We start from the raw sequence: 27964 nt of genomic DNA on the forward strand, positions 1-27964 counted from the left end.
GACGCTCCCCACAATTCCCCCAGAAGAGTGTTGTCAATGGACAGACAGTAGATATTGTACCCAGCTACAAATATCTATCTGTTGGTATGGTAATCTCTGCATCAGAGACAAGAACTCCCTAGGGAAAATTGTAAAAGTGGCCTCTAAGATAATTGGCTCACAAGAAACAGGTGCTTAACAAAGCCCTGTGTATCCGATCTGATGCTGCTTACCCACTACATGGAGAGTACAAACATCTCCCATCCGGCCGTCCCTTGCGAGCCCCCTGTGCCACAAAAAACAGGCACAAACATTCCTTTGTCCCCGTCTCTATTTGCACACTGAAAGCTGCTGTGGGTAGATCAAGGAGATAACCTTATGATAAGCACTTTTTACTGTATTGCTCTTGTGCCAAATGTCTGTGCACACGCACTTTCTATGACCCATCGCATAGCACTGTAACGCATGCACTTTAATGGTTATGTGCACTTTTGTACTCTGGTATCTGCTATGTGAACTGTTTATGTTTTATTTGTACTGTTTCATTGTCTATGCTGCAACCAAATTTTCCCTTCGGGGGCACTAAATAAACTAGAACCTTGAACTATTATCCCCCACCAACTGGTCGACTAACTGGACCCCCTGGGCCTGGGCACTCCCCTGTGTAACTGGACCCCCTGGGCCTGGGCACTCCCCTGTGTAACTGGCTATACTGGACGGACTAACAAACAGACCTCAATCTGTGCGGGTCGGAAACAACAACATATCTGGCTGAGCACTGAGCACCTCTCCCCAGGGCTGTGTTCTGAGTGCACTGAGCACCTCTCCCCAGGGCTGTGTTCTGAGTGCACTGCTCAGCTGTTCACCCCCGATGACCCACGCCTGCTGCGTCAGGTTCAGTATCAACCACGTGGTGAAATACGTGGACGACGTGACAGTCGTGGGCCTCATCAGGGACGACAACGAGAGCGCCTACACAGGGAAGTGATGCGAGACAGTTGGTGGGCCGGTGCAACACACACACACACACACACACACACACAATCTGCTCCTTAATGTCAGCAAGACAAAAGAGATGATTGACTTCAAACTGAACCAGCACAGCCACACGCCACTCCTCATGGAGGACACGGCAGTGCAGTGGTGGAAAAATACGTGCATGTTTTACTTAAGTAAAAGTATCAATACTGCGACATAGAAATGCTCTGTTGCAAGTAGAAAGTAGCCTAGTCATTATACAGAATGTCCTGCTTCAAGTTTTCAAATGTTTAAAAATATTTTGAAAATAGCGGATCTACAGTATAGCCTACGCTCACAATGTTGCTCATAACGAGCTTGTTATAAATGGAGTAATGTTTGAGTCAAGACCGAGTGTTGGAGAGTGCGAGTCGAGACCAGATTTTTTTTCTCTCTTTTTTCTGATACAGTAGGTACAGAAAACACAGAGAGCAGGCAGGCGCGTCAGCTACACTCAAAAAGATAGCTGTATATATAGAGCTCTCTTATTATAATGTTAACGTAAATGGGCTTGAGTACTCGAGCACTACAATACAACTGCAAGGCATCAGTCTGGAAGACTGTGCAGAGAGTGGTGAGGACAGCAAGGAAAGTCATTGGGTCGTCACTGCGTTCCATCAAGGACATTGCTCACAACCGCTCGCTGTCTTTGACGAGGGCCAACAACAATATTCATGACTGAACCCAGTGCACCCACCCACATTATGGACTGTTCACTGTGTACTGCAGCATCAGGAGACAACCAGATTCCAAGGCACAGCCCTGTGAACAAAAACAAAGAAGGGAAACAGTCCCCCACAAGTTAGCCTGGCCTAGACGGCATGCTTTCTGGTCTAGAGGGGCAGGCGCGCTTGCTCGCTTTTTGGTACTTTAAGTACATTTTGATGCCAATACTTTTGTAATTTTAAATAGCGCACTTTTACTTGGTACAGAGTACTTGTATACATTGCAGTATTGATACTTTTACATAAGTAAAAAAACTACTTTTTCCACCACTGGTGGTGACTAGCTCTTCAACATTGACATTCATGACCAACAGTGTTACTGGGGGCTGGCTGGCTTCAAAGTAGCTGGCATCAAATGAAGGTATAAACATGCGAGGATGCTAACACAGCACTGACCAGCAAGCACCCAGATCAATGGGTGCTGCGTGCACCTGTTTTCCTGTTAGTGCCGCTCTGGAGTGCTGCTCTGCCACGCATTTCAATTTCACCTCAAAGGCTTAATTATTATTTATTTTTTGTTGTTGGTATGTCCATGCCTGGAGTGTGTAAAAAAACTGTTCTGGAATCTCATTGTAGAATAACTAGACCTGTACGTGCCCGTCGCAGTCAGCCACCGGCCTATTTGGGGACGATGCAACTTGGGAACCTAATGATATACGTTGTCATAGCACCCGTTTAAACTGTCAGCCGGTGTCCCACATGGAGATCTGTGTGTGTGCCTGTGTGTGTGAAGACTGCAAACTGAACAGTGTACTTGGCAATCAATTCGGCCCACTGGCAGAGCCTGATTGGTTGAGCCTCAATTGGTTGAGGCAGAGGCTGGAAATTGCACAGGTGAAATGAGTTGGCCTCATTAGGCCCACTGGCAGAGCCTGGCCCAGGTGAAAGGCATTGATAAAGATCAATCCTTCCACTCCATGTGCGTGCGCTTGTGCGTGCACGGCTGCACGCTGTTTCACCCGCGTTTGGTTAAAAGTTATATCAAGTTACATTTGAACTTTGAACATTACAAACACACTTTGCAAATAACGTGTCGGGGTCCAAGCAATTCCTTCTGAATCTGTGCTATCATGCTAATGCTATCCTGCTGCGTTCGCTCTGTGTTCTTTTCTGTCTGCCGCTGCTGACAGCAGTGACAGGGAAGAGCACGAAGCAGCGACACAAGGAGGGGCGGTGGGAGCAAAGGGGCATAGATCTTCAAATGAACGCCGCATTGAGCCTCGACACGTTGTTAGCTTGAAGATCTGCTCTTTTTGGTGAACGACACCGCCGTACTACAGAATATAAATGTAGGTATAGAGCTGCGACTATAGCATGTGCACTTGCTGTATGTAGAGCCTTGTCTTGATCACGATTGAACAGTCAAATTCTGTAGTCACACCGGTGCTACAAATTGAATTTTACAACTCGCACGGTTCTCGAGTTACGTGCATTACAACCGTACACGCACACGCACACACACGCACACAGAGACGTGGCGCATTTATAGTATGATAAATAATAGGTGGACTCTAATATTAGACTTTAAGATCATCTTTTCCTCTCGGCTTTTCCCTTCAGGGGTCGCCACAGCGAATCATCTGCTTCCATTTCACCCTGTCCTCTTCTTTCACACCAACTAACTTCAAGTCCTCTTTCACTACATCCATAAATCTTCTCTTTGGTCTTCCTCTAGGCCTCCTGCCTGGCACTTAGGCTCAATCCCAATTCCCCCCTTCATCCTGGCCCTTAGCCCTTGCCCTTGCCCTTGCTTATGCGCGTTCACGTGAGGAGGAAGGGTTTTCTCAATTCTCTTTGGAGCGAGGGTTAGGGCTGAGGGCGAGGGGTAGAATCCCCTTCGTTTGAAGGGACATCGCGACCGGACTCAAAACGGAGCAACATCACTGAGGGCTGAAAGGCGGACGAGGTAAGAAGCCTTTTATGTCCTTTATTATGGAAAAATATTATAATAACCAATATTATTTGAATGTATTAACAATCTGCATCGCCAAAAATATCGCAATCTCTAGCAAAGGTTAACGTTACCTCACGTGAACTAACGATATGAATGATACGGTGTTGCATTCATACAACGTTACCCATTCATTTGGCACCGCATCGGCGCTTTATTCTTTTTTATTTAGCGCTGGTGCGCCGGTGATACAACTCGGATGCAAGCTTTGGAGCTCTTAAAAGCCGTGAAATAGCCTACTGTACCTACATAACGCTGTCACTGCATAACGTTGGCTACTCGCTGCAGTGATGGTTTTATCATGACCAATGTTAAGCTAATCCCCACAAGTTGCAAAACGTACATAACTAATTAGCAATGGTGTTGTGTTTTTCCCCAGGCAAACCATATGGAACAGATTGCAAGCTGCTGTGCAGACTGTACATTGGATGGAGATGAATCACGATGGCATTTTCATTGATAGAAAATTACTCTGTTCTTAATGATATTAAAAACAATGAACAGTGACCACAGCCCCTTCTTTCTATACTGTAAATTGTTTTTCCTTTTTCTAACCCTGTATATATATATATATATGTACCCATGCTATACAAACTGTTAAGACAATAATCAATGAATCAGGTACAACTGTTGAGCAGGTGAATTACATTCTGCATACATGATGGTGGGCTACCAACATGAGACAAAATTACAATATATTTATTTTATCATAACCACAGCAATGTTATATTTACGTTCCCTCTCTACAGCTTAAATCAAATGGAAAGTAGTTTCCAAAGTGGGTTATGGGCTAAATGATAGTTTGTACACTCTCAGAGTTAATTAACATTGATATTACAATATAAATTGGGGGTCCTAGAGACAGAAATGCCATCAAAGTTTGGGGAAGGGTTATCTCAATTGTACTGCCATAATGTACACTACAGTACAGTACGGCGCGGAAAGAGGACAGTAGGTGACGGTATGCACTTTTATGTTGGTGCGATCCGCCATAAAACGCAGAGAAGAAGAAGAAACCGGTTGCTAAGTTACCCAATAAACACTGAAACGGGATGTTTACGTCCAAGGGTTTCCGTCGCACAATTGCGTCGCACAGCGATGACGTAGCAATCTATAAGGGACATTCCGATTCCTAGGGGGATGATTCATCTCCCTACCCCTTGACACTCATTATGTAGGAACAAGGGGAAGGGGCAAGGGCTGAGGGCTAGGGTTAAAAAACGAATTGGGAAAGGGCCTTAGTCTAGCTTCCACTACTCTCTCCCATAACTGCATTATGACTCATCAGCTTCATTCCTCTGTAGTTTCCACAACTCTGCACGTCACCCTTGTTCTTAAAAATTGGCACCAGCACACTTTTCCTCCATTCCTCAGGCATCCTCTCATTCTCTAAGATCCTGTTGAACGACCTAGTCAAAAATTATACTGCCACCTCTCCTAGACACTTCCATACCTCTTACAGGTCTGTCATCAGGACCAACTGTCTTTCCTCACTTCATCCTCACTGATCTTTGCAACTTCCTGGTTCAATACGTTACCTCTTCTATTCTTTGTTCTCTCTCATTTTCCTTGTTCATTAACTCTTCAAAGTATTCTTTCAATCTTGCCATCACACTTCCAGCACCTGCCAAAACATTTCCATCTCTATACTTAAATCACCCTAACCTGTTGTACATACTTCCCATCTCTATCTCTCTGTCTTGCTAACCTGTAAACACGTATCTCCCTCCTTGCTGTCCAGCCTAGCATACAACTCATTGTATGCCCTTTGCCCTTGACCACCATGAGCCTGTCTCAACTCCTCCCTGAAAATCATACAGCACTCCTCCTTTTTCAGTTTCCACCTAGTATTCAATAAAACAAATTCCATCCTCTTTGCAAAGTCTACCACCATCTGTCCTTCTGCGTTCCTATCCTGGATACCAAACTTGCCTATCACTATATATTAGACTTTTAAGATAATAGATGGAAATTAATTCTGCTGAGCTGGGGTTAGGTTAGGGTTCATCTAAGGTTAGGAGCCTTTAGGATTTCAACAATTCCGGTAGAAACTGAGACTATAGATGGACCCATAGGGGTTATTGTATTGTTTCCCAGCATCCCGATTCCGGTTCCTTCATTTTGCCTCCGGTTCTGGGTCCCAAACCTACTTTTAACTGGTGAGAATATAAAACGATCTTTTTAAAAATAATACATTGTGTTCTATATTCCCCCTAATGGGTTCATTAGAGGGAAACAGTGCTGTAGCGAATGGAAGATCGCCCCCACTCTTATGGGTTCTTTGTCACATTCTATTTTCAGATGGGGGGAGTTATAAAAAAAATCAATGTGGGTTTCCTTTAGTTTACATGACAATAGTTTGAGACCTGCCCCACAGACAATTAGGACTTTTGAACAAGAGGACCACACAGAGCAATAAGCTCCAGAAAGTATACCCCCCACCAAGGCAACCAGGCCATGAATGATCTTCATAGGAGCATGACTTTGAACAAGAAAGACCACACATAGCAATGAGCTCCAGAAATTATAATTCCACACCAAAGCAACCAGGCTATGAATGATTTTCATATGAGCATGACCAGGAGCATCAACAGAGCCTGGATTATGACACCCACCCTCCCTGCAGTCAGGCTGGCTATCAGCCCCTGGTTACCAGCAGTGCCTCCGGGGGCACTATATTTAGCCTATTTGACAGCTTTAGTTACTAGCTATTTTGCAGATTTTGATTATTATTACAAAACATGCATTAGCCACTTCAGCCCTACTGCATATATATTTCGGCAAGATCTACAAGCTCACAACGTGTAACTATGAGACGCATGTAAGTAATGTTTAAAAGACTAATGCTCCGTTGGAGGGTAGCAGACAGCACTCTATATTGTATACTCAACTTCACTGTACAGATATTCTATTGTTAGACAGATGTTAGGTTCTTAGGTTTCTTATGATGACTAGCTATGTACAGTATTTGATGTATCACCATGTGTTGTTCTCGCTTACTGTACATCGCTCTGGATTAAGAACGTCTACTAAATGCCTAAATTGTAAATTTGTACAAATCGGTATTGATACTTTTACTTAAGTAAAACATGCAACTACTTCTTCCAACACTGCCAACCACCCACTCTACCTAAACACATTAAATTAACGCAAACATGGTCATAAGCCCACTCTGTCTGGGCAAATTAAAATTAACATAAAACATAGCCGTAGCCCACTCGTCTAAATACATTACATAACCTTGTTTGTCCAAAACGGTTACTTTTCAGCAAATAGAACTTTACTTTAAATAAACATGCCTTCAAGGGTCTACGCTCAGAACAACCCAGCTCGTTTCAGGCGAAGATGGTTCCGTTGAATCTGACACAAACAACTTTCAAAGTTTCAATTGTCCTCTTAACATTTAACAACTTCAACTAGCTGAATATCGTTCTGACAGTTATTCACCGTTACTGAACTGTACTTCCAAAAAACACAGGTGCTCTCATGGTGTACCACCATGCCATCTGCAGCGACCCCATCCAATTCATCTGTAGAGCACATTTTAAAAGTTGAACCTTCACATTGACAAGTGAAAAAGACAGAGAGAAAACAAATAAAAAACTCGTTAACAAAATCAAACTGCACATGCTATACACGTGTACGCCTAGAGAGTAAAAGGTTTCAGTTGGATACTAAGTCTTTGTGCACCGTGCTCAGATGAGTTCCACTCTACAGCAGGCGAAATGTCCACAGCCAAATCTCCCTGCCTGTTGAGCTATAATCTGATTCAAGAAGCTGCTTTAATAGTTGTTTTGCCAGCATAATGCTGTTGCTGTCGGGTGGAATCCTTGCATAACCCTCAATCTACACCGTTGTTCCATTTAGATTAAGTTCCCAGTAGCCTTGGGAAAAACAAACAAACTAAATAAAGCCTGGGCAAATGAGACAGGAAATATGGCATAGGAGTGAGCCTTGTATTTCGCTAACCAATAACAGTGCATGTGGGGGCTATGTTCTAAAAAGGGTCTTAAGATTTCAGTTTATAGCATGGCAGTGGACGAGCCTAGCCGAGCGTTGCATTAATTACATAATTCATTACATCATTATTCCTTGCTTGCATGCATGAGGTGTCCCTAAGCCACCGCTTAGCTGGCTTAGGCCTATACCTCGTAGGTAGTGGTTGGCTTGACATGCAACTCGTACAGCACATGAAACCTTATATCTCCATATTTTAAATGTTTTTTTTGTAAATGCATGCCCTATACTTTGTTATACAAGGCCCAAGGGTCCCACGAAAGAAAAAACATGAATCTATGGGTGATCCGTTTCCCACTCAACATGAATTTAGTGGACGATAGTGAATGAGAACAGGAAGACTCACTTAAAAATGTGTATACCGGTATATATATATATATATATATATATATATATACATTTGGCATGGATATTATGCTCCTTTGACACCTGTTAGCTGCCCCTGCAGCATTTATAATAAATCTCTGACTGACACAAATATTGTACCGTTTACTCCACTGCCATTATTTGATAGATATTTTCTTTATTATTACAAAACAGGCTACATGTAACATTCTGTAAAATAAATCCCTGCTTTATACATTGCATGCAATTTGCATGCAATTTGAATACAGCGTCACTCAAAAGTAGCGGAAATTTGCTAGTTTTCGCTACATTCGAAGTGAAATTGGATCCATTGAAATAAATGATCTTTATGATCATTTAATTCCGAAAAAGTAATGCTTTATACTAGGTTTGCCCTCGTCAGCGAGGAATATACCACACACACCTGCATAAAAATATAACACACTGGGATAAACATAAAAACAAACATGGCGGTAAACATAACATAAAGAGAAGCGTGAGATCAACACCACATAAGCTTTTAAAAGAATAATCAATAGCAGGATTAGCATACATCATCATAATATGAATGTTTACGTCAGTGTGTTGAGTCGCTGCAGAGCATAATAAGAAGCATAAATGGAATCACAGGCTGCTAACTGACAAACTTAGAAAGATCCCCCCCGAGCGTTACGGTTTCAGAGATGTTTACATTACATCTATCTGTCCAATTAAAACAGGCTCAACCCACAGCCGCATATCGTCACTGACTCGTTGTCGGGCAGAAAACTCTTATCTCCATATTCTTACTTTTTGTGTTTTTAACGCCCTACTTCAGGGATATTTAACTGCGGGGACCTTTCTTGTAGCCCCTGGAAAAATATTTATTTTGTGTTTGTTTTTTGAGGGCTAATGAATGTTACAGGTATGGTGTGTACCATATTAAATGTGAGAGTAATCCTTTCACATAAGTAATCCTTAATCATACTCCATCATATTCAATTGTGGAGAGAAATGAGACTGCAGTCACTTTAGACTAGAGCACTGCAACTATAATAGCAGTCCATTGGAAAACTGCTCGCTCTCCGCGAGCAGTTTTCAACAGCTTGTAACTTTCAAACGATTGTCGCGTACAGACGCGCGCGCGTCATTTGAGAGCACTCGTGCACGGAATGGAGAGACACAAAATATTCTGTGATTTTTTCAAATGTAGGTGACAGTAATCATTTCGATGTAGGCATTCTTTGTTTATTAAAGAGATGTCGAGATCTGTCTTGCAATCTCTTTAATAAACAAAGAATACATTTTATTTCAGCAAATCAGCAGAAAGTACCCATTCACCAGCATACATTGTATTGTGTACTACTACTACCAATCCAGTTCCAATTTCCGTCTGCCTACTCACTTCCAATATCACTTGTTTATCCTGTATAATTATCGCTTAAGTTGTGATTGGGTGAAATTGGCTGGAAATGTATTTTCTGTTTCCTAATGAGTTGTAACAAACACTGCATATGATTACTACCTGTATAAGCTATAATGTAAGACTTATTTTAACAAAATAAAAATGTACTCCACCTTCAAAAGGTGCACTCAGGCATACATTGTACATTAATTCAAACTATATATCTGACATTTAGATCCTTTGTCAGATCTAAAATTGCATTATTTATTCAAGGTGTTTTGAACGGTGTGATAGTTTGATGTTCTTTTCACAAATAATGCAGCTATATCGCTAAGCTGCAAAGCTGGCATTTTCATGTGCTAAGTCTATAATGATCAAAGACAGTAGGATGAAACCAAGACTGTCAAACGTCCATTGATTTCCCCGTATCTGTGTGCAATGTGGGTTCAGCCGCTCAGAAGCAGGGTGCACGTCTCTTAAGCCATTAAGACCTGAGGCCGATTCTACATGTACAGTAAATATGTCTTCTGAAAAACCGTCAGTGGTTCTCAAACTTTTTCATGTCAAGAAGTCCCACGGTTGTACAATGTATTTGGCCGCTGACCGCCATCTCAAACTATTTTGTTCCAGGGACCCGGCCCAGAAGCAAAATATTTAGTTACTGTACAAATGTTTGCTTATTCAAATATTTGCAAAACATTTCTAGATTTTCCAAAAATAGCCAAAGTTTAAAATTGTGGTTAAAAGTGATTAAAAGCTAAAGTGACACAGATGCTTTCCCAGCCGTCTTAATGGGTTAAAGGAGCACTTCACCAATTTTCAACCTATCTTCATATAGCCTAATTGATCCTCAATAACGGTCATTATACGATGGTAGCATTTCTGTCTACTCGCTCTGTGTATCAGTGGAGGGCTGTGGACAGATGGATCAGAAACCTGCCTACCAATCATTTCAACTTCACTTATGTCATTCATTTCTTATTAATGCAACAGCAATGGCTTTATACATGCTAACTTTAGGAAGAGAAAGGCTGTAATTTCTATTAGCTTGGAATCCCTATTGATGATGTCACTGGTAGGCAGGGTTCTGTACTGTCCACAGCTCACCAATAAGAGACACACAGAGTGGGTAGAGACAAACGGTGCCATATGATAACATTAGTGCTCACTGCCACCATTGAACTCCGGCACTGTCGCTTCCCTGCCGGCCAGATGCACGGGGTCTTTTATTTTGAAAACCCCTAAATGAACCGGAAGTACAATCGTCTATAACTAATCTGCAGATCGTAACTTCAACAGTAATCAGGAGCGTTGATATTGTAACCTCGAGGTATAGCGCTGTTGTGTTTAATCTCCTCAATCTGAACCTCAATTCAGAGAAAAGAAAGCAGCCAAAGATTGCGCTTGTAATGGCAGCGGACGGCAGGGAAACATTTCTTTGGCGGACCACAGCGGAAGTGAGTGTTGCCTTAAAAGTGTCGGGGAAGACAGTAAATATAAAAAGGGGCTATTCTGAAAAGAAAAAAACAAAACATCAAAGGCGTGTTCGGCAGTGAGCCGTTTCTCAACAAGGTAGGTAAAAACAGCAGAAAGATGGAGGAATGATGTCACAAGGTGAGGCCCACTGATATATATACTCAGAGGGCAGTGCCAGTGACCTCACCTTGAATGACAAATGTCACGATCCAATAAAATTGTTTGTGAGTGTATGTAATATTCTGTGCATCTGCGCCACATGGTGGCTGGACCACAGAGTGACTCGCCCACGCAAAAATAGATGTAAATGTAGAAGTCTACAGCTCATCACATTTTCAATTTCCGGAAATGTGACAGTTTTGGACATACTTGTAGCCCAAGGTGCACCTGACAGTGACAATATACAAAACAAAATAATTATGTCCCGGACTTCAGTCTAGGTGGGGTGATTTCTTTGTGATTTCTATTGTGCGTGCGTGCTAGGAATACCAATGATTGTGCTCAGTCAGAATCTTGTAGTGTGTGTTACTGCATCACATCGGATCAGGTGAGCTTTTATTTATTCATAGAGCAACATCAACCCCAGGGGTCTCTATACACTACACTGCACTACTCCAAACACACAATAGCCAAAAATACACAATAAGAAACAAATAGAACAAATATACTAAGGTGAGCCATATAGAGGGCAAGGAGAAACGGTGGCCTAGGTCAAAACAGCGAGGTTACTGTAGTTCAGTGGCGCTCAATTTTAGGCAGAGACGGACCAAAATAATCATATTTGAACTCAGTTTATAGTAGCTCAGTTCAGAGCCTCTAATGTATTAAGGTTCATTTTTGTATTGCCCTGCAAAAAGTCTTTGACCAAGGCACTAGGCCTCGCTCACATCCCCAGGAAGTGATGTGTTGCATCTGACCTTTATTTTGCTTTTTTGTTTTAACGCAATCTACTGTATAATGCCATTAGCCGCAACAATCTATATCTTTGGCCTACCATGCTTCTCTCCTTCACCCTGCATGAGTGGGAGACACCATTTGATGCAGCAGAGGCACGCACGCACGCACGGGGGAAAACACCACAAGAACAATCCGATCATCTAACTATAAATGCCTAGTCTAGCTCTCTCGTCTTGCTTCTATCTTGTAAGGGCTTATATATCTTCATTAGACCACGTTGTCTGTCCATTGGAACATCTTTACGTGTCACCGCGTAATAAATGCCTTCCTCCTCGTGTGCCAAATACCAACTTCTTCATCCCACAATGGCACATTCTTTCTTTCATCCGCTATATTTAATGCGATTCATTCATACCTGCGATGATCCGCACTCTGGTGCGCTTTGAAGTGAAGTAAAACCACCGTTTTTTTTGGAGGATAATAATGTGTTTGTTTATTTGGTGTGAATGCCATCTTAAAAAAATACCCTCTTTTTAAACAGACACACACACACACACACACACACACACACACACACGCACACACACGCGTATGTTATTCTTTAAACATGACAAGAACCGTGTTAAAGAAAAAGAAAAATCCAATTATTAATTCATCCAAGGAGGCTGAAAATACAACGCCGACAATAAATCGCAGACAGTCCTAGGCTATAACTAACACAGAGCCACCTGGCCAACGGAGCATCCATAATTTCATATTTTATTCATGTTTCCATCCTTATAGTGACTTTAAAAAAGGTGATATGATTTTCTTTAAATGGTAAAATATCTTTATTACCCCGAGGGAGGACCTTGACTTCAGACTCCAGTGTTCTATGGATCCTGAATCCATTCCATTAGATATGATTGTAGTAGTATTTTATATGACTGACCCATAATCTCCTAGCCAGTCACCCGGAACATTACTGTGTCTTCCGCTGAAGGCTGAAGTGGTGGTGAACTGGTTTTAACAGGCACAAAATGTACCCCGTTCAGAGACTGGAGCTCAATATTATTAACGGACACCTGGTTGTGATGCAAAATATAAATCTTTAGATTTGTCACGCCGGCAGTTTTGGTATTACTATTTACCGACACGCATGATGCTAGAGATCTGGGCTGCTCGTGTGTGAGCGTCCCAGCCTCAGTTTCCTATAATTAATACCATTAATTATTATCGTGATTCGATCAATAACGAGAATCAAGAGCCGGGGAAAATTAGTAGGAAAGTAGTTGCCAGTTGGCTTGTTAAGTGTTCAGAAATACTGCTTTCACTATGTAACTTAAACCTTTTCTGGATCAGGGCCCACTTGGAAAGAAAAGTAAAGCATCCATGGCCCACCATCTGACGATTTAAAGTAGCACTAGTATAGTAGTATGTTGAAGGGATATTTCACTTAAAAAAAGAAAAAAAAAGGGGAAAAAATGAGTTATGTTATCTTCTACTCATGGCTTACGTGAACACCCCAGGCAGTTTTTAAGTTGCTCAATTCAGTATTTAGATATTTGATATTACTATTAGCTGCCCTGCCCCCTTCCTATATACAAGCCGTTCAAACTCCATTTAGACATAACCAACTGTGGGGCTCTCAGGTGGGCGGGGAGAGCGTTCCACAGTTCGGGGGCGACCGAGAAGAAGGCCCGGTCAGCCATGATGCATAGGTTATTCTTTATGGGTTTGAGGAGGTTAGGTGTTTGAGGAGCGGAGGGAGCGGGTTGAGGATTGGGTGACAAGTTCCTTGAGGTAGGGGGGGCGTTGCCGTGGATGCACTGGTGGGTTAGCAGGGATTATATTCAGTATATAATATAGGCTGACATTTCCACAAAAAAAAGCAGATCTACAAGTTCACAGCATGCCGCTGCGTGAAGCAGTGTGAATATGTGGCATGAGCTTGCTAATCAGATATTTTGAGCAAAAAACAGTATAGACCCCTGTGTGACTCTGAGTCCGGTCAGTCAGTGAAGTAGGCCCATAATTATGGTATAAGTGGTAAAACCGATGACATTATGTATGCACTCTGTGATGCCTTCAGTTTAAACCAAATGGCATAATTAATTCATTCACTCTATGACATCAGAAGCCACTACAGTATGTCGACTGCAGAAAAAAAAGCTCTTTTCATGTTTGTATGTTTTATACTCTTTTCAGCATTCTGTGGTTTTCTCGGTTAATGTAAATGCTGGCTGCCGAGTTCTTTGTAAATTAGACCTTTGTTGAGAGTGCAGACAAACAAAGAGAAAGCATCGTGTTATCTTTTCTAGGTCAAAAAGGTCCCGGAGATTTTCTGCACACATACGCAGCATGCCGTCCCGAGCAATCATAAGGGCCTCAAAGCAGCCATATTTCCATATTAAGATAGTTAGTTGTAATTGAAATAGATGGCTGGGACGGCTGTTAAGCATCAGGGGGAACATAAGGGATGCGGTTTGAACCGCAAAGGCAAGCAGGAAAATACGAAGCAAGGATGGCTTTGAGTACAAAGTCACTGGTGTCGGGCAGAAACCTTGTATCTCCAATATGTTTCAACTCATTATTTCTTTCTTTTGTTGTAACTGAATGCCCTACAGTACTTCGCCTGAAAAGTGGCGGAAATATCCTGTATCCTATCTAGAAGCTCACGATTAGGTCGCGATGTGATGCATTGTGAGCTTGTAGATTGTCTTTTTTTTCCTTTTCAAAGTGGTTAAGCGTGTGTGGTAGGCCAATACGTTTGTGCGTGTTATAAATGTTTAACCAATGAAAAGTATTAAACGGTGACATCACACATTGGTTTTGAAGCCACTTTTTTGGGCTAATTCAAATCCACCATTTTGAAACTTCCGGTGCCGAAAAGCAACCGGAAACTAATACTATTGGCTGGAAGGACAGCGCGAGGGCGGGTCTTCACTCAGTAGAGCGAGTAGAAGACCTAGAAGCATAGGCCTACCCTATTTTATCATTAAATAAAAAAATTACGAAAAACACATAATGGTAATTGAAGGCTGTAAAACTAGCGCATAAAGTACTCATGAGAACGTTTACTAAGGTAATAAAATCATACAATCCACATTTAAATCAATAGCGTGGAAATTGTTCTGCAGCCAGCAGGAGGGGAATTAGAGACACCTCTAGGCCATTAATGAGAACTGCAGCGCTGAAAAGCGTTTCCTTATTGGCTTCATAACCAGCGGAGCTTCTTTGCTGCTAGATTGGAACAGAGGATATATTATAATTTCTTTGTCCATTGCTTGAGAAGTAGCTGTTGTTGGACATACAAGGTTTCCAACTGACAGGGATGAAATGTAGCCCAGTTCCCCATGGAGTGCATCTAACAATGTCTCTGCCGTCTCTCTGGGCCAGAAGCGAAGCCTATAGCTTACCGGTATGAAGCTGCAGGCTCACAGCTGGTGTCACAGGGGTAAGGTTTCACGTTCAATTCAATAAGATCTTTATTGTCCATCCACTTTTTACACCAGGGGGAATACACAGAGAGTAGTGCACTGCAGGGAGCGCTGCAGCGTTAGACAACACAAACAATACAATAAGTGAGTATAACAGAATGTAATGTAGCGCAATGCAAGAATAACGTACACATGCAAATCAGTGTGTCATTTACTCATTTTTACCTTTAACTAGTGCTGTTCTATCTTTAAAGGTGCTTTTACTTTGGTACTGTAAGCATATTTTGATGCCGATAAGTCAAGTTCCCTTGACACATTTTATATCGCGATGCATCCGAGTATAATCTTCCACAATAAAAACACTGCACAGAGTAACAGTGCAAATACAAATCATCAATACAATTAACCATACAGTATGCAGACTGTGTTCATTTTGCTAGCAAGGTGGTAACTAGTTGCAATTTCCTTTTGACAGCCCATATATCCAAACAGAAAAGTCCCATCTGATTGTATTAAACACTGTCAAACTCATCAACATTGCAGCTGTACGAAAAGCTTGAATTATCCTCTATCTGCAAAGTGTTTGTTTCATAAAACTCCACCGTAGACATGTTATGAGCTACTTCGTGTCAAGAAAATCCTTGCAGGTTTGGAAGTGCCTGTTGGATATCCCTCAACGGCCCTGGCTGCGTGCCACCTGTTTTGAATTGGCACATAATGCAGGAGGCAGCAGGAGGTTGCTTTACTGATAACGAACACTTCCAACTCTCACACACATTACCACATGGGCACGTTATACCGCTATACCGTTATACCGCCACCAGTAGCCAATTTTTTGCAAAACTAATTTTTGGAACAAAATCCCGCCAATCATCCGATTGCAGTGAAAGGCCTAGTTAGAAATGGCACCCTTTTCACATTGGCCTATTATAGCGCCATCTGGAGGCCACAATAACCTACCTGACCTCCAAGGAGCACTTTTTCTAGTTAACCATTTGTGTTTTAAAAGTCTACACCGGGCGGAGCTTGACTGGGAGGTTATTCCTTTGCATGCTTCCCCTATTAAATACAGTGTTTACTTATGTGTCAGTCAAGTGAGTCCACAAAACTCAGTAACGGTTTAGTGTGTTCTTTTTCCTTAATTACAACTTGGACCGATTTGGACAGCTGTATTAACACATCACGCTGACACACAGTAATGACTTCTGTGTACGAGTGTGTGTGTACTCATGCACATACTTTTGTGCACACGTCTGATTAACTGCCACAGCATTTACTTCAAGAAGTCTCAGACAGTCATAAACTCGACCCATGTTTATCGCGTATGATTAATAATTGAGTTTATAGAGGACACGCAGGTGACATTTACGCCCCATGTGACTTCTGTATTGGATGGCAGAATGTCCCCAACCTGCATTAGAACAGGCAGTAAGGCACTGTGCGATATATTAAATGTGACATGATTATTATGGTGATAAATGTGGCTACATATTTTTGGGGAGGTTTTGCAGCATTCATTTCAGGGTTGGCATTAATACGTTTGGACAGCAAATATTCACACATGCATGCAGCAGCAGCAGTCACACGCACAACGGAATGCTCTAGTGTAGAACCATGGATGCACTGTCCTGGATCACATACTGTAGAGGTTCCCAACCTGGGCGTCCCAAAGCAAAGATAAAGACGATCACTGCATCAAAAAGTGAAAAGGTTGAGATCCACTGTACCCTGACTGGGTCACGGAAGTACGTTTTCTATTGAAAATAAAATATCATAGGGTCACCTTGAATTGGGGTTCAGTCCGACAGGCATTAGGGCCGATTCATACTCCTATTTTTCCCGCTGTAGTGCCGAAATGAATTCGGGTCGTCAGAACCCAGTAGCACCGAAGAGGAGCTTCACGCCAGTTCAGTCTCTATCCTTCTTTATACTCTATTGTCACAGTTCTAGAATTTCCCCACCATTTCCACCGTGCTTCTCAACATCGGTAACACCAAATAGACCTGCCTGGCATTGATCCAGAAAGTTTAGAAACAGAAACTACAACAGGGCTTGCAGCATTGCACTTCTAGATCTAATTTCCAAAGTGACTTACGTCGAGGCTTTAGGCAGCAAAGGCAGGCATGGTAAAAAAAAAATACAACTAGAAGATAAACAAACCAGCAGAACTCTTTTCATCATTATATTTTCCTCACCGAGACGCACGTGTTTCAGCTCACATAGCCTTCATCAGCGTTGATCAAGAACAGGAAATCATTACAGTCCAATGCAGCTAAGACCTGTCACCAAACTAAAGCGAAAGTGAAATCTGACACCATGCTGGTGTGTCCTCAGACAGCTCTGCTCTGGCTCCTGCCTGCCTGTAGCCCTGTTGAAGAGCAGCACTCACTTCTGTTCTCTTCATAATAATAATAACTAGAATTTCGCCCCCCTTCGGGGGGCTCAATCCTAGTGTCGTTGCAGCGCAATATGGGAAGAAGGAAATTGCGGGAGTTGACAGACTCAGAACCGAATAGTTCTGATGATCCTCATGGGGGCTACCCGCAGCCCCGCCTCCCCGCAGGCCCCCCCCCCCCCCCCCCACAGCGGTGGAAAAAAATAAGTTGATGTTTTCACTGGTACTTTGGGTAGGCTACAGCAGTGATACTCAACCTCAGGCCCGCGGGCCACATCAGGCCCGCGGGACCATTATGACTGGCCCACCAATGAAAGTCTAAAAAAAAGAAGAAAAAAAAAATCTGGAAAATGAAATAAAAATAAAAAAATCTGAATGAAGTTATCTTTAATTACATTATTATAAGTAATACTATTAGAGTTGTACTATTACTCGAACGAAAATAAAAGCTTGGGGCGGGGGGGGGGGAGATGCAATGCAAATGAAAGACATATACTGTGTATCCCTATTCCCTGACATAATTTTATAGCTAAACGGACAGAATTCTATTTTATTTGAATGATGAAACCCAGCTGCCATTAATAGTTCTTCACTTATAGCTATCTATTTTCAGGTAGATTGTTTTATTTTACTCAGTCAGCCATATCACTACTACATTTTTTTCATGAAAAAGGTCATAGCTGGGTAATCTATTTTCAGGCAAATTGTGTTTATTGTATTTTATTTTACTCAGCCATAACAATTTATTTTCTGTTAACCAACTTGCTGGCTGGCAGGCAGGCAGACAGCTACTCATAGACAGGCAGACAGACAGCTACTCATGGATAATTGGACAGGCAGGCAGTCAGACAGCTACTCATAGACAGGCAGACAGACAGCTACTCATGGAGAATTGGACAGGCAGGCAGACAGCTACTCATAGACAGGCAGACAGACAGCTACTCATGGAGAATTGGACAGGCAGGCAGGCAGACAGCTACTCATAGACAGGCAGACAGACAGCTACTCATGGAGAATTGGACAGGCAGGCAGGCAGACAGCTACTCATAGACAGGCAGACAGACAGCTACTCATGGACAATTGGACAGGCAGGAAGGCAGACAGCTACTCATAGACAGACAGACAGCTACTCATGGACAATTGGACAGGCAGGAAGGCAGACAGCTACTCATAGACAGACAGACAGCTACTCATGGACAATTGGACAGGCAGACAGCTACTCATAGACAGACAGACAGCTACTCATGGACAATTGGACAGGCAGGAAGGCAGACAGCTACTCATAGACAGGCAGACAGACAGCTACTCATGGACAATTAGGCAGGCAGGCAGGCAGACAGCTACTCATAGACAGGCAGACAGACAGCTACTCATGGACAATTAGGCAGGCAGGCAGACAGCTACTCAGACAGGCAGACAGACAGCTACTCATGGACAATTGGACAGGCAGGCAGGCAGACAGCTACTCATAGACAGGCAGGCAGACAGCTACTCATAGACAGGCAGACAGTAAGACAGCTACTCATTGACAGACAGACAAATAACTACTCATGGACAGACAGACAGGCAGGCAGGCAAAGAGCTACTCATGTTATGTTATTATGTTATTATAACAGCTACTCATGTTATGTGCAATAATTTGTGCAGTTATGGAAACAGCTCTTTGTGTTTATGCAAGAAAATGTAACACATTTATTTATTTACATATTGTGTGCATGCACATTGTACTTTCCGCCGCGGATTTATTTATTTCCCAAATGGTCTAAAATTGAGTTATTTAGCATACTTTTACCAATGAATTAGCCTATACACAGACAACGACTGATTAGCCTATTTTGGACGATATGGGTCTTTTCTCGAGTCACTCCGCTGAAAGTGTCAGTGTTGCTGCCTTACACACCCGCCGCCTATGGGCACTGTAGCCTACTGTAGGCATATAATACCTGGCTAGGTGAAAACAAAAGAAACCCGATTAGCATTTGAGTACTTTTAACACCTCTGAACAGCCGGCGGAATTCCAGAGCATGTGTAAATACGCTAGTATGCAGTCTGTGACAGAGTCACAGAGTGTCAATAATTCCCAGAAAATCTGTAATGTTAATATAAAATGTCCACGAAAATCCTCATGGGGGCTAAAAGGGGCTATTTAATTCTTCATATAGCCCCCACAGACTCGACGTCGTTGGACAGACTCCACTTCATGTTTCAGCTGTGTTTTTAAACTCAGTAGTACACAGCGCACACTCGCAATTGCAGCTGGAGGGCGACGCGACACACACACCCCCCCCCCCCACACACACACACACACGATGTGATTTGGGAAAAGCACAGAAAGAACAAACGATGCACGGGCGTGCAAATGATTAAGCACGCACAGAAGCACGCACAGGCAAATGTTTGGAGAAGCTGAGAAGCACACGCATGCAACATGCTGTAATGACCTGTTTTGGTTTCTTTTGCGTGACTGGCTCGCAAACGTTTGGCGTGTGGCGTGTATTGAGAAAGTGCGGAGCGTTTTCGTCGTGGCATGATGTATTCCAGTCCAGTTGTTGGCGGTGGCAAGCATGAGTCTTGTTTGTTCACTTTGTTGTTCACGTTGTTGTTGTTTGTAGAGTGGGCGAGTCCGTTTAGTAGTACAGTGGGTCGGTCACACACAGCACAGAGGAGCAGTGAAAGGGGGAGGAGGCTCTGTGCTGGTGGAGAGTTTGGCAAACATGACGATTTTGACGTCACAGAAAGTTGTCCCATGGGATCGTGTGGTGATGTAAAACAATATTTATAGAGTAATTAAGACATTTCATTCAATTAAATGTAGCCTATATGTATTCTGGGAGTGTGCCGAATTTATTTTGCATATAGAGATGTGTGGTAAAAGTGTGGTTCGGTCGGAGAAAGCTGTTGGATAAACGGCCACTGTGCTTATGTACCCCTGTCTATTAGGGTAGCAGGATACAACCTGTTATCTGACTAAAGTATTGATAACCTGCTTATAAGCACATGGGTGCCACACAAAAATGAACTGAAGTGGTTCATAGGGTACACAAGAAAATAAATAGTCTAGTATTAAAAAGAATAATAAAACGGTGCTATCTGTGTGCAAGTAACGGTGGCATGCCCGCCACCAGTAACACCGGACATCATGTCTAGTGTCGATTGACACCGAGCACTGCCCAAATTAGCCAATTGAACACACCTGATCTCCTAGATCCCCATATATGGAGCTGGCCTGTTCTGACATCACAATGATGTTATTCTTACATCTGCATAGTCTCCACATTTGGGCATGCCTGATAAAGAACGCCATATATGGGCATAAAAAGGACACAGACTGCCATGCACTTTCAACTTGCATCGTTCCAAGTAGGCCAGTGCCCAACGGCCACCACTATAGTATTCTGAATTGCCTGAACAGAATTGTATCACGACAGAACTGCAGTTTAAAAAAAAGACTCATGCCTTTTCCCTGTGTAATCGACGGCTAAATTAATTGGCAGTTATCTGGCCAACTGGCTTGAATCCCCCTACAAATGATAAGCATCTTACAGTGTAAATTGAAAACATTTGTTCAGTCGTACTGTAGTGGGATAATTGCGTTCCTTTTATCTTATTACATGAACAGGGTGGCCGTATAGAATCAGGGTCCACCCATCTGACCACTTAAGGCGTATTCATACTCCAGTTTTAGGTGATGTTAGCACCGGAAAATGAAACATGACGTCACCGAGTTGCAGTGAAGAGAAAACCACCGCTCTCCCCATGCAGCCCTTCTCTCTGTTTGTACTAACCACCAAAGTGGTCACTGAGACTCGCTCCGGGCAATGTGATTGGTCTAGATCTAGAAGTTGGGAGGGTGGCCCCCTTGGGTTTGCAAGCTCCCCGTCGTAAAAACAAACAAACTCAGGAAACAGAGCAGCGAGAGAACAAAGAAATGAAATAATAGAGACAGCGACAGAAAGAGAGAGAGAGACTACTGTATATACTGTAGAATAGGAAAGGAACAGAAAGGGACCAGAAGGGAATAGAATAGAGGCAGATAGGCAGTAGAGAGAAAGCAGAGGGAAAACAATGGACAAAATTGAGGAATTGTTGGCCATGGATCAGGTTAGGAGATAATCATATGAGCACGGTGATAGACTATGAGTACTGCCATCAAAACAACCATTTTAGTGAAGAGGTGCTCAGGTGACCACTGGAGTCTGAATAGGCTTTTAACATGGCGTCGTGTTGCATGCATTGTCTGAGCAAGTTATTTTAAATTGACTGCCATGGATGGAGATCTCCGTCATCCAACGCTCGACTGCCATGGACGAAGATTATAGGCTTAAAATAATTGATACAAAGGTTTTTGGAAATGTCTATAGGAAAAATTAATGTCCTATATATTCGAGTTGCACAACAAAATGGCTGCCATTGCTATGCCCTATTGGCAAAGTTTACATGCTTACAGTAAGATATTAAGCTACCTACTGTAACAGGAAATATTAAACTATACACCTTCATATTAATATCGGGATGTTATCAGGCTTAGTTTTCACAAAATAACAACAATGGCCGTAGCATTCTAGCTCCTGCATTCAATGTTGATTTCCCCAGACATATACAGTAGATATCAGTATAAGGCAGAGATCCAGGATCGCTTGAGTATTGGCTCAAGTATCGAGTATTGGCTGAGGAGAGGGACAAAATTAATGGAGGAATGATTGCGATCCCGCACTCCAGCAAGCAAACCTTTATGCAACCTATCGTGTTTTGTTTCAGTGGTGCAAAGTAACTACGTACATTCACTGAAGTACTTCGTTGTTTGTTTGTACAATGTTGAGGGTTTTTTTCCCCTTCCTTTTTACTTTACTGGAGTACTAATTTTCAAAACTTTTACTTCTACTCCATCACACAAATTATTTGAAAACTTGAGTTACTAGTTTGATTATAACAAAACCACTTCAGACCTACAGTATATACACATTATATGCTTTGTCGATCTACAAGCTCCCAAAACGTTGTGACCTTGTAGATCTGCTATTTTCAAAGTCTTTTTGATACAATTGAAAACATATAAGCATAATGAGTGCTTTTACTTTCGGTACTTTGAGTACATTTTTTATGCTTTAATACTTTTGTACTTTCACTCAAGTAAAATTTGAATACCAAACTTGTCCTTGTAATAGACCATTCATCTACAATAGGGTATATTGGTACATTTACTCAAGTAACCAATGTGAGTACTTCTTCCATACAGAAACTATTGTAAAATACGCACATCACTTCGTGGAGGTGCTGGGTTCAAAAAGTGACATAGGAAAAGAGAAGGGAACGCGCACACTCATATGCTTCAAAAGGTATATTTATTGACAATGTTCGAGCCAAGGCTCTTCATCTGTGAAGAGCCTTGGCTCGAAACGTCGTCAATAAAGAAATGTCGTCAATAAATATGCCTTTTGGAGCATATGAATGTGCGGGTTCAGTAAATTTTCCATCACATGTTTTGGCTCATTGTTTGAATGTCCCAACAACAACGTGACTGTACAACCTCTGTAGGCGACATGTAAAGAATACGATATTCATGGAGGATATTATATTCATAATGTTTTTCTCTCGACCAAAGCAGCACTTTAATGATTCAGGAGAAGAGCATTTCTATGTTGTCCATCGGCTGTTTTTCCCTTTTAATTGAGACCATGGGAATGATGTGGGGGGGGGGGAGAAGAGAGAGAGAGAGAGAGAGTGTGTGTATGTGTATGTGTGTGTGTGTGAGAGAGAGAGAGAGAGAGAGAGAGAGAGAGCATTACACCACTATCTCTAGACCAGTGGTTCTCAAAGTGGGGTCCTTGACGGGGTTCCAACACATTTTCAGATGGGAGGTCCGTAGTCAAATGCATATAAATTTGATATATTTTCACTGATGAAAACTAAACGACAACTAGGCTATGATGATTAAGACTAATGTATTGAACATTTTGTCAACTAATCAACAAACAAACTAGACTAAAATATAGGGGGAGACTAGTGGAGAAGAGATACACTGGAACTAAAATACAATTCATTTGATTGCATTGTGCTCTGAAAATAGCAGATCTACAAGCTTGTGAACATGCAACCAAGTGCGCCATCAAGGGCCTCCAAAATACACTTGTTGACTACATCTAATGATATTAAGATTATATTAAAATCAGGGCTGCCATGTCTCACCCTTTGCGTGACAGTCACGCAATTTAACCCTTTACCACGCACCACGCCACACGTGCCATTTCACACGCATTATAAATAACAATTTTCTCCGCGGCTCCGCCGCGTAATAACGCGCGCTCATGTGTGCGTCCTCACAAACGGTAAAATAGCCGCATGAGATCTCATGCAGCATATGCAGTAGGAGGGTAAACAGTGGACCAAATCGCCATTTTTCATGGAAGACAATATAGACCCCACAAGTTACAACAAGTTAGGTGTTTGGCGTCTCTTGCGTGATATGAGGAAGTGAAGTGGAACGGTGCCAGTAGCCCGTGCGTGCACATTATAGGGACAAAGTCGTGTGTGTGTGTGTGTGTGTGTGCGTGAAGTGAAGGGGGGGGGGCGCATCGCGACTTGTTTCTGTTCAGAGAGAGAGCCCACAGATGTGTTTGAACTAAGAAAATGTAAAAATAAGGCATTTTCCCACATTCCAGTTTTCTGACTTTTTATTTCACAACATATTCCCCAATTTCCACTGAGATTATGGGGTGAATGAATGTGGCCACTGGCCAGACCCATCTTCTCTTTCTGTCATAGTGACATTGTCCTCCATCAGATCATGTCCAAATCAGGTTATCCAATCTCCAGTAGCCTCTTCAGTTTTTTGAAGATTTTTTGAGTGGTGCAACCACTGACCACTCCCTTACGGAGCTATGTGTGTGGCTGGCTGGGTCTGAGCACTATGTGTGTGGCCTGCTGGCTGGCTGCGGGTCTGAGCATATAGATAGATAGATAGATATCTTTTTCATTTCTACTTTAAGCATGAGGAGGCTGTCAGTGCAGGGAGAGCAGCTGGCATGGAGGTGAAGACATCAATGTTAAGGTTAAATATCAACGTTAAAACGGGACAAATCCACATTAAAAAAGGCTAATTATTTTCGCCGCTGCTCTTCGGACGGCGTCGAACGCATTAAGACACTATAGAGTCTCACTCTTGACATTTTCTGAAATATGGCAGCCCTGTTAAAATATAAAACTAGAGTAAAGGTAAAACATTTCAGATGACTAAAATAGGACTAGGCTATAATAGGCCAATGTGAAAAGGGTGCCATTTCTTCTTACAATTGGATGATTTGAGGCATTTTGTTCCAAAAATGTGTTTTGCAAAAATCCACCTGTTGGTGATGCTAATTGGCGATGTTCAGAGGTCTTTTCTGATTACCTGGTGAGCGTGATTGGCAACCAAGCAGGCGACACTCATTGTGTTAATGATCAAAAAACTCCTAACTCATAACAAAAAAAGGTCTGCTCTCCATTTCTATAAATGCCGTCCATCTACTGTACATGCTGAGCTACTAGCTTGAATAGCCACATCTAATTACCATAGCAGGCATTCCAAAAGGCTCTCACACATGGCCTATATCAGCAAATCCAGGAACATTTAACAAAACACAGGCATAGAAACATCAGTCACAATGCAAACATCCCACTGGAACGATGGGGCAATGAATTATTGAATATTGAACTGTAGCTAAACTGTATCTGACGTAACGTTGTTGTAAAGTAACAGTAATAACATTGTAAAATGTTAAACATGCCTGGGAAATGTGTCTGTGTGTGTGCGCACGCATGCATGTGGGTCCGTGCGTGCGTGTGCAGGCATGCATGTGGGTCCGTGTGTGCGTGTGCAGGCATGCGAGAGAAACACATTATTGAGGTTGAAGTTATGTCAGATTCATAGTTGTGTCCCTGTACTGTACTGTGCATGGAGCATGGCTGATCTATAAGCTCTGTGGCGCATTGGGAGCCTTTAGATTAGCTATTGTCTGCTTTAGGAATATGATGGAAGAAAAAAAGGCATTAATAAAATGGCATTCCTATAATGTTGATGTCCTCACAAGTAGTTTCTGATCCAGTCGGAGCGTTAATAACATTACGTCATCGGGTGGCCAGAAACAACGACCGGAATCAACGGTGCTGTGCACCTCCAAAATGATTCCCTTAGGGCCGATTCATACTCCTATTTTAGAGCCGAATAAAAGTCGGTACGGCTCTGTAGTGCCTACAATGTGACGTCATTTGAGGTTCGGGGGGCGGGTACCGTCCTAAAGTCGGCTCTTCGGTGCTACTGAAAATTTCTGACGAGCCAAAATCATTTTGGCACTACAGCGCCGAAACAGCGGTAAAATAGGAGTATGAATCGGCCCTTAGTTTAAAAGATGAACAAGAAAATGTGTTCAAAATCTGTTTAACCGATTGAACCCTAACTACGGTTATACTTCAACTATTTGGGGATTTTAAATATCTAAATAATCACATTGTGTTACAACTCTGACAGTGCACTAAATCCAAAAGCCATGCTCTTTATATGTTCCTGGCAATATTATGTTCCACTCATTGTGTACGTCCGACGTTGTCCGTGGCATTTTGACAACAATGTCCACCACAAGCCAGCATGGCGATGAATGACCCCTGCTGTCAAATTACACTGGGGTGATTCAGCTGTGAGGCCAACATACCGCCACGTACTAACAAGCCCACCCAATGCGCGTCAGCAAGCCTGTTTGCGCAGGCCTGCTGACGGTTACAAACACTACACTGAAAAGGTCCAGGGTCCAGGGTTCCATTTGCATAAACTATGTAACAAATTAACCACGTTAACCCTGGTTGTCCCGATTTGGGGAAATTAAAAATAATAATAATATCAAATAAAACATCAATAAAGCTTTAAAAAAAATAACACTTGATTTATTATTTTTCTATAAAAGAAAACAATCTAAAAAAATTCGATATTTTGATTGATTGAATAATGTATTAACAGTTTGCAAAAAAAAAGAAAAGGCAGTACAGATTTATCCAAAAGAATGCTAATACAGGAGGACAACCCAATAAGCCCATTAAGGTCCTGTGTGTTCAATTCATCAAGACATTTAAAAGACAAAAAAAATCACACCCGTGTGAAGTGAATACTATAATATATAATAATAATAATAATAATAATATATTGGAACAAAATATTTTCAGATAGGGGTCGGCGGCCAATTACATAACATTTTGAGGGCCCTTGACATGAAATAGCTTGAGAACCACGGACACAGAAACATAGGTTTTTCAGAAAACCGTCATGATTTTAGAAGACATTTCTCAGGTTTAAAATGGGTTAAGTACCGTACTGAAGTAAACGTGACTATAGTTCCTTCCCACCAGTGCGCTGCACAGAGGGTGTGCTGTGGAGTATAGGAGGACAGATCAGAGCGGGTGCCCTTGTGTGTCACATTATGTGTGCAATCACGTCAAGGATAATTGGAAGTGTGGGGGGGGAATGCCGAGTGGGGATTGGAGGGCAAAGCGACCTGGGACGTAAACAGTGCCAAGGCATGCCCAATCATATCGACGCCGGTGGCGTGGAAAGCTCGTATGTGATCATGACAAAAGGAGTAATTATTCACACACAGTGACATATTTTTTTAGGCTTATTCATGGTAATGAATTCATTTGTCTTCTCTCAGTTTTAACCTATACTGTGCACTTTTTTTGTGCCGTGTTTTGAACTATAGCCTTGCTGTATGCCTGTATGAGGTATGCGATACCTGAATTTCTCTTCAGGGTTTAAGTATGTACTGTATCTATGTTTTTAATATTTATATTTTGTGTGTGTGTGTGTGTGTGTGACACACAGAGGAGGGCTGTGGGGGCGGTCCAAACGGACCAACATCCTGCCATCCACATTCTATTGGGTTGGGTGGTGCCCCCAGAGCAGGGGTCATCAACATGTCCATACATGGACATGTGTTCGTGGCAAGGCCTTAGTCTTGTCCGTGTGTGTCCAGGTTTTCTTCAGAATATGTATGACACTTAGTACTAGTACTAAGTACTAGTCCAGCTAGTACTAGTGGTTCTCACACGTTTTATTTGCAAATAACCCCCTTAACTCTGAGTGTGTACAAATGGAACCAAATGGACCCTTACGGTTCCATTTGTACACTCTCAGAGTTGCAGACCTGTGGGCTAGCTCATTATGTGTTTCCGGTAAGATTATTGTCCACTCATGTTCTATGTTCGTTCCTCTGCCCGGGAGGCAAATTCAAATAAAAATTAAAAACAGCAGGGGGCGTTGTCCTCCCACCCCTTCTTTTGTGCCGATGGGTTCCCAGGTAGTTTACCAGAAAACAGGCAATGCATGAAGAGTGTAGT

The 27964-nt window shown here is 42.3% G+C and overlaps 1 protein-coding gene across 1 annotated transcript in view; it reads left to right on the forward strand.

Moving 5' to 3' along the window:
• Nucleotides 1–1054: 1054 nt before the first annotated feature.
• LOC308333530 (GDNF family receptor alpha-1-like) overlaps nt 1055–27964 on the forward strand; it is a gene marked incomplete at both ends in the record, with an annotated part of 104206 nt that continues 77296 nt past the window's right edge. Inside the window, one exon of the mRNA XM_080789990.1 lies at nt 1055–1114. Coding sequence (XP_080646116.1) covers nt 1055–1114 — 60 coding nt within the window. The remainder of the gene's footprint in view (nt 1115–27964) is intronic.

Source organism: Protomyctophum bolini, assembly GCF_963924005.1.
Source record: "Protomyctophum bolini genome assembly, chromosome: 18".
Lineage (NCBI taxonomy): Eukaryota > Metazoa > Chordata > Actinopteri > Myctophiformes > Myctophidae > Protomyctophum > Protomyctophum bolini.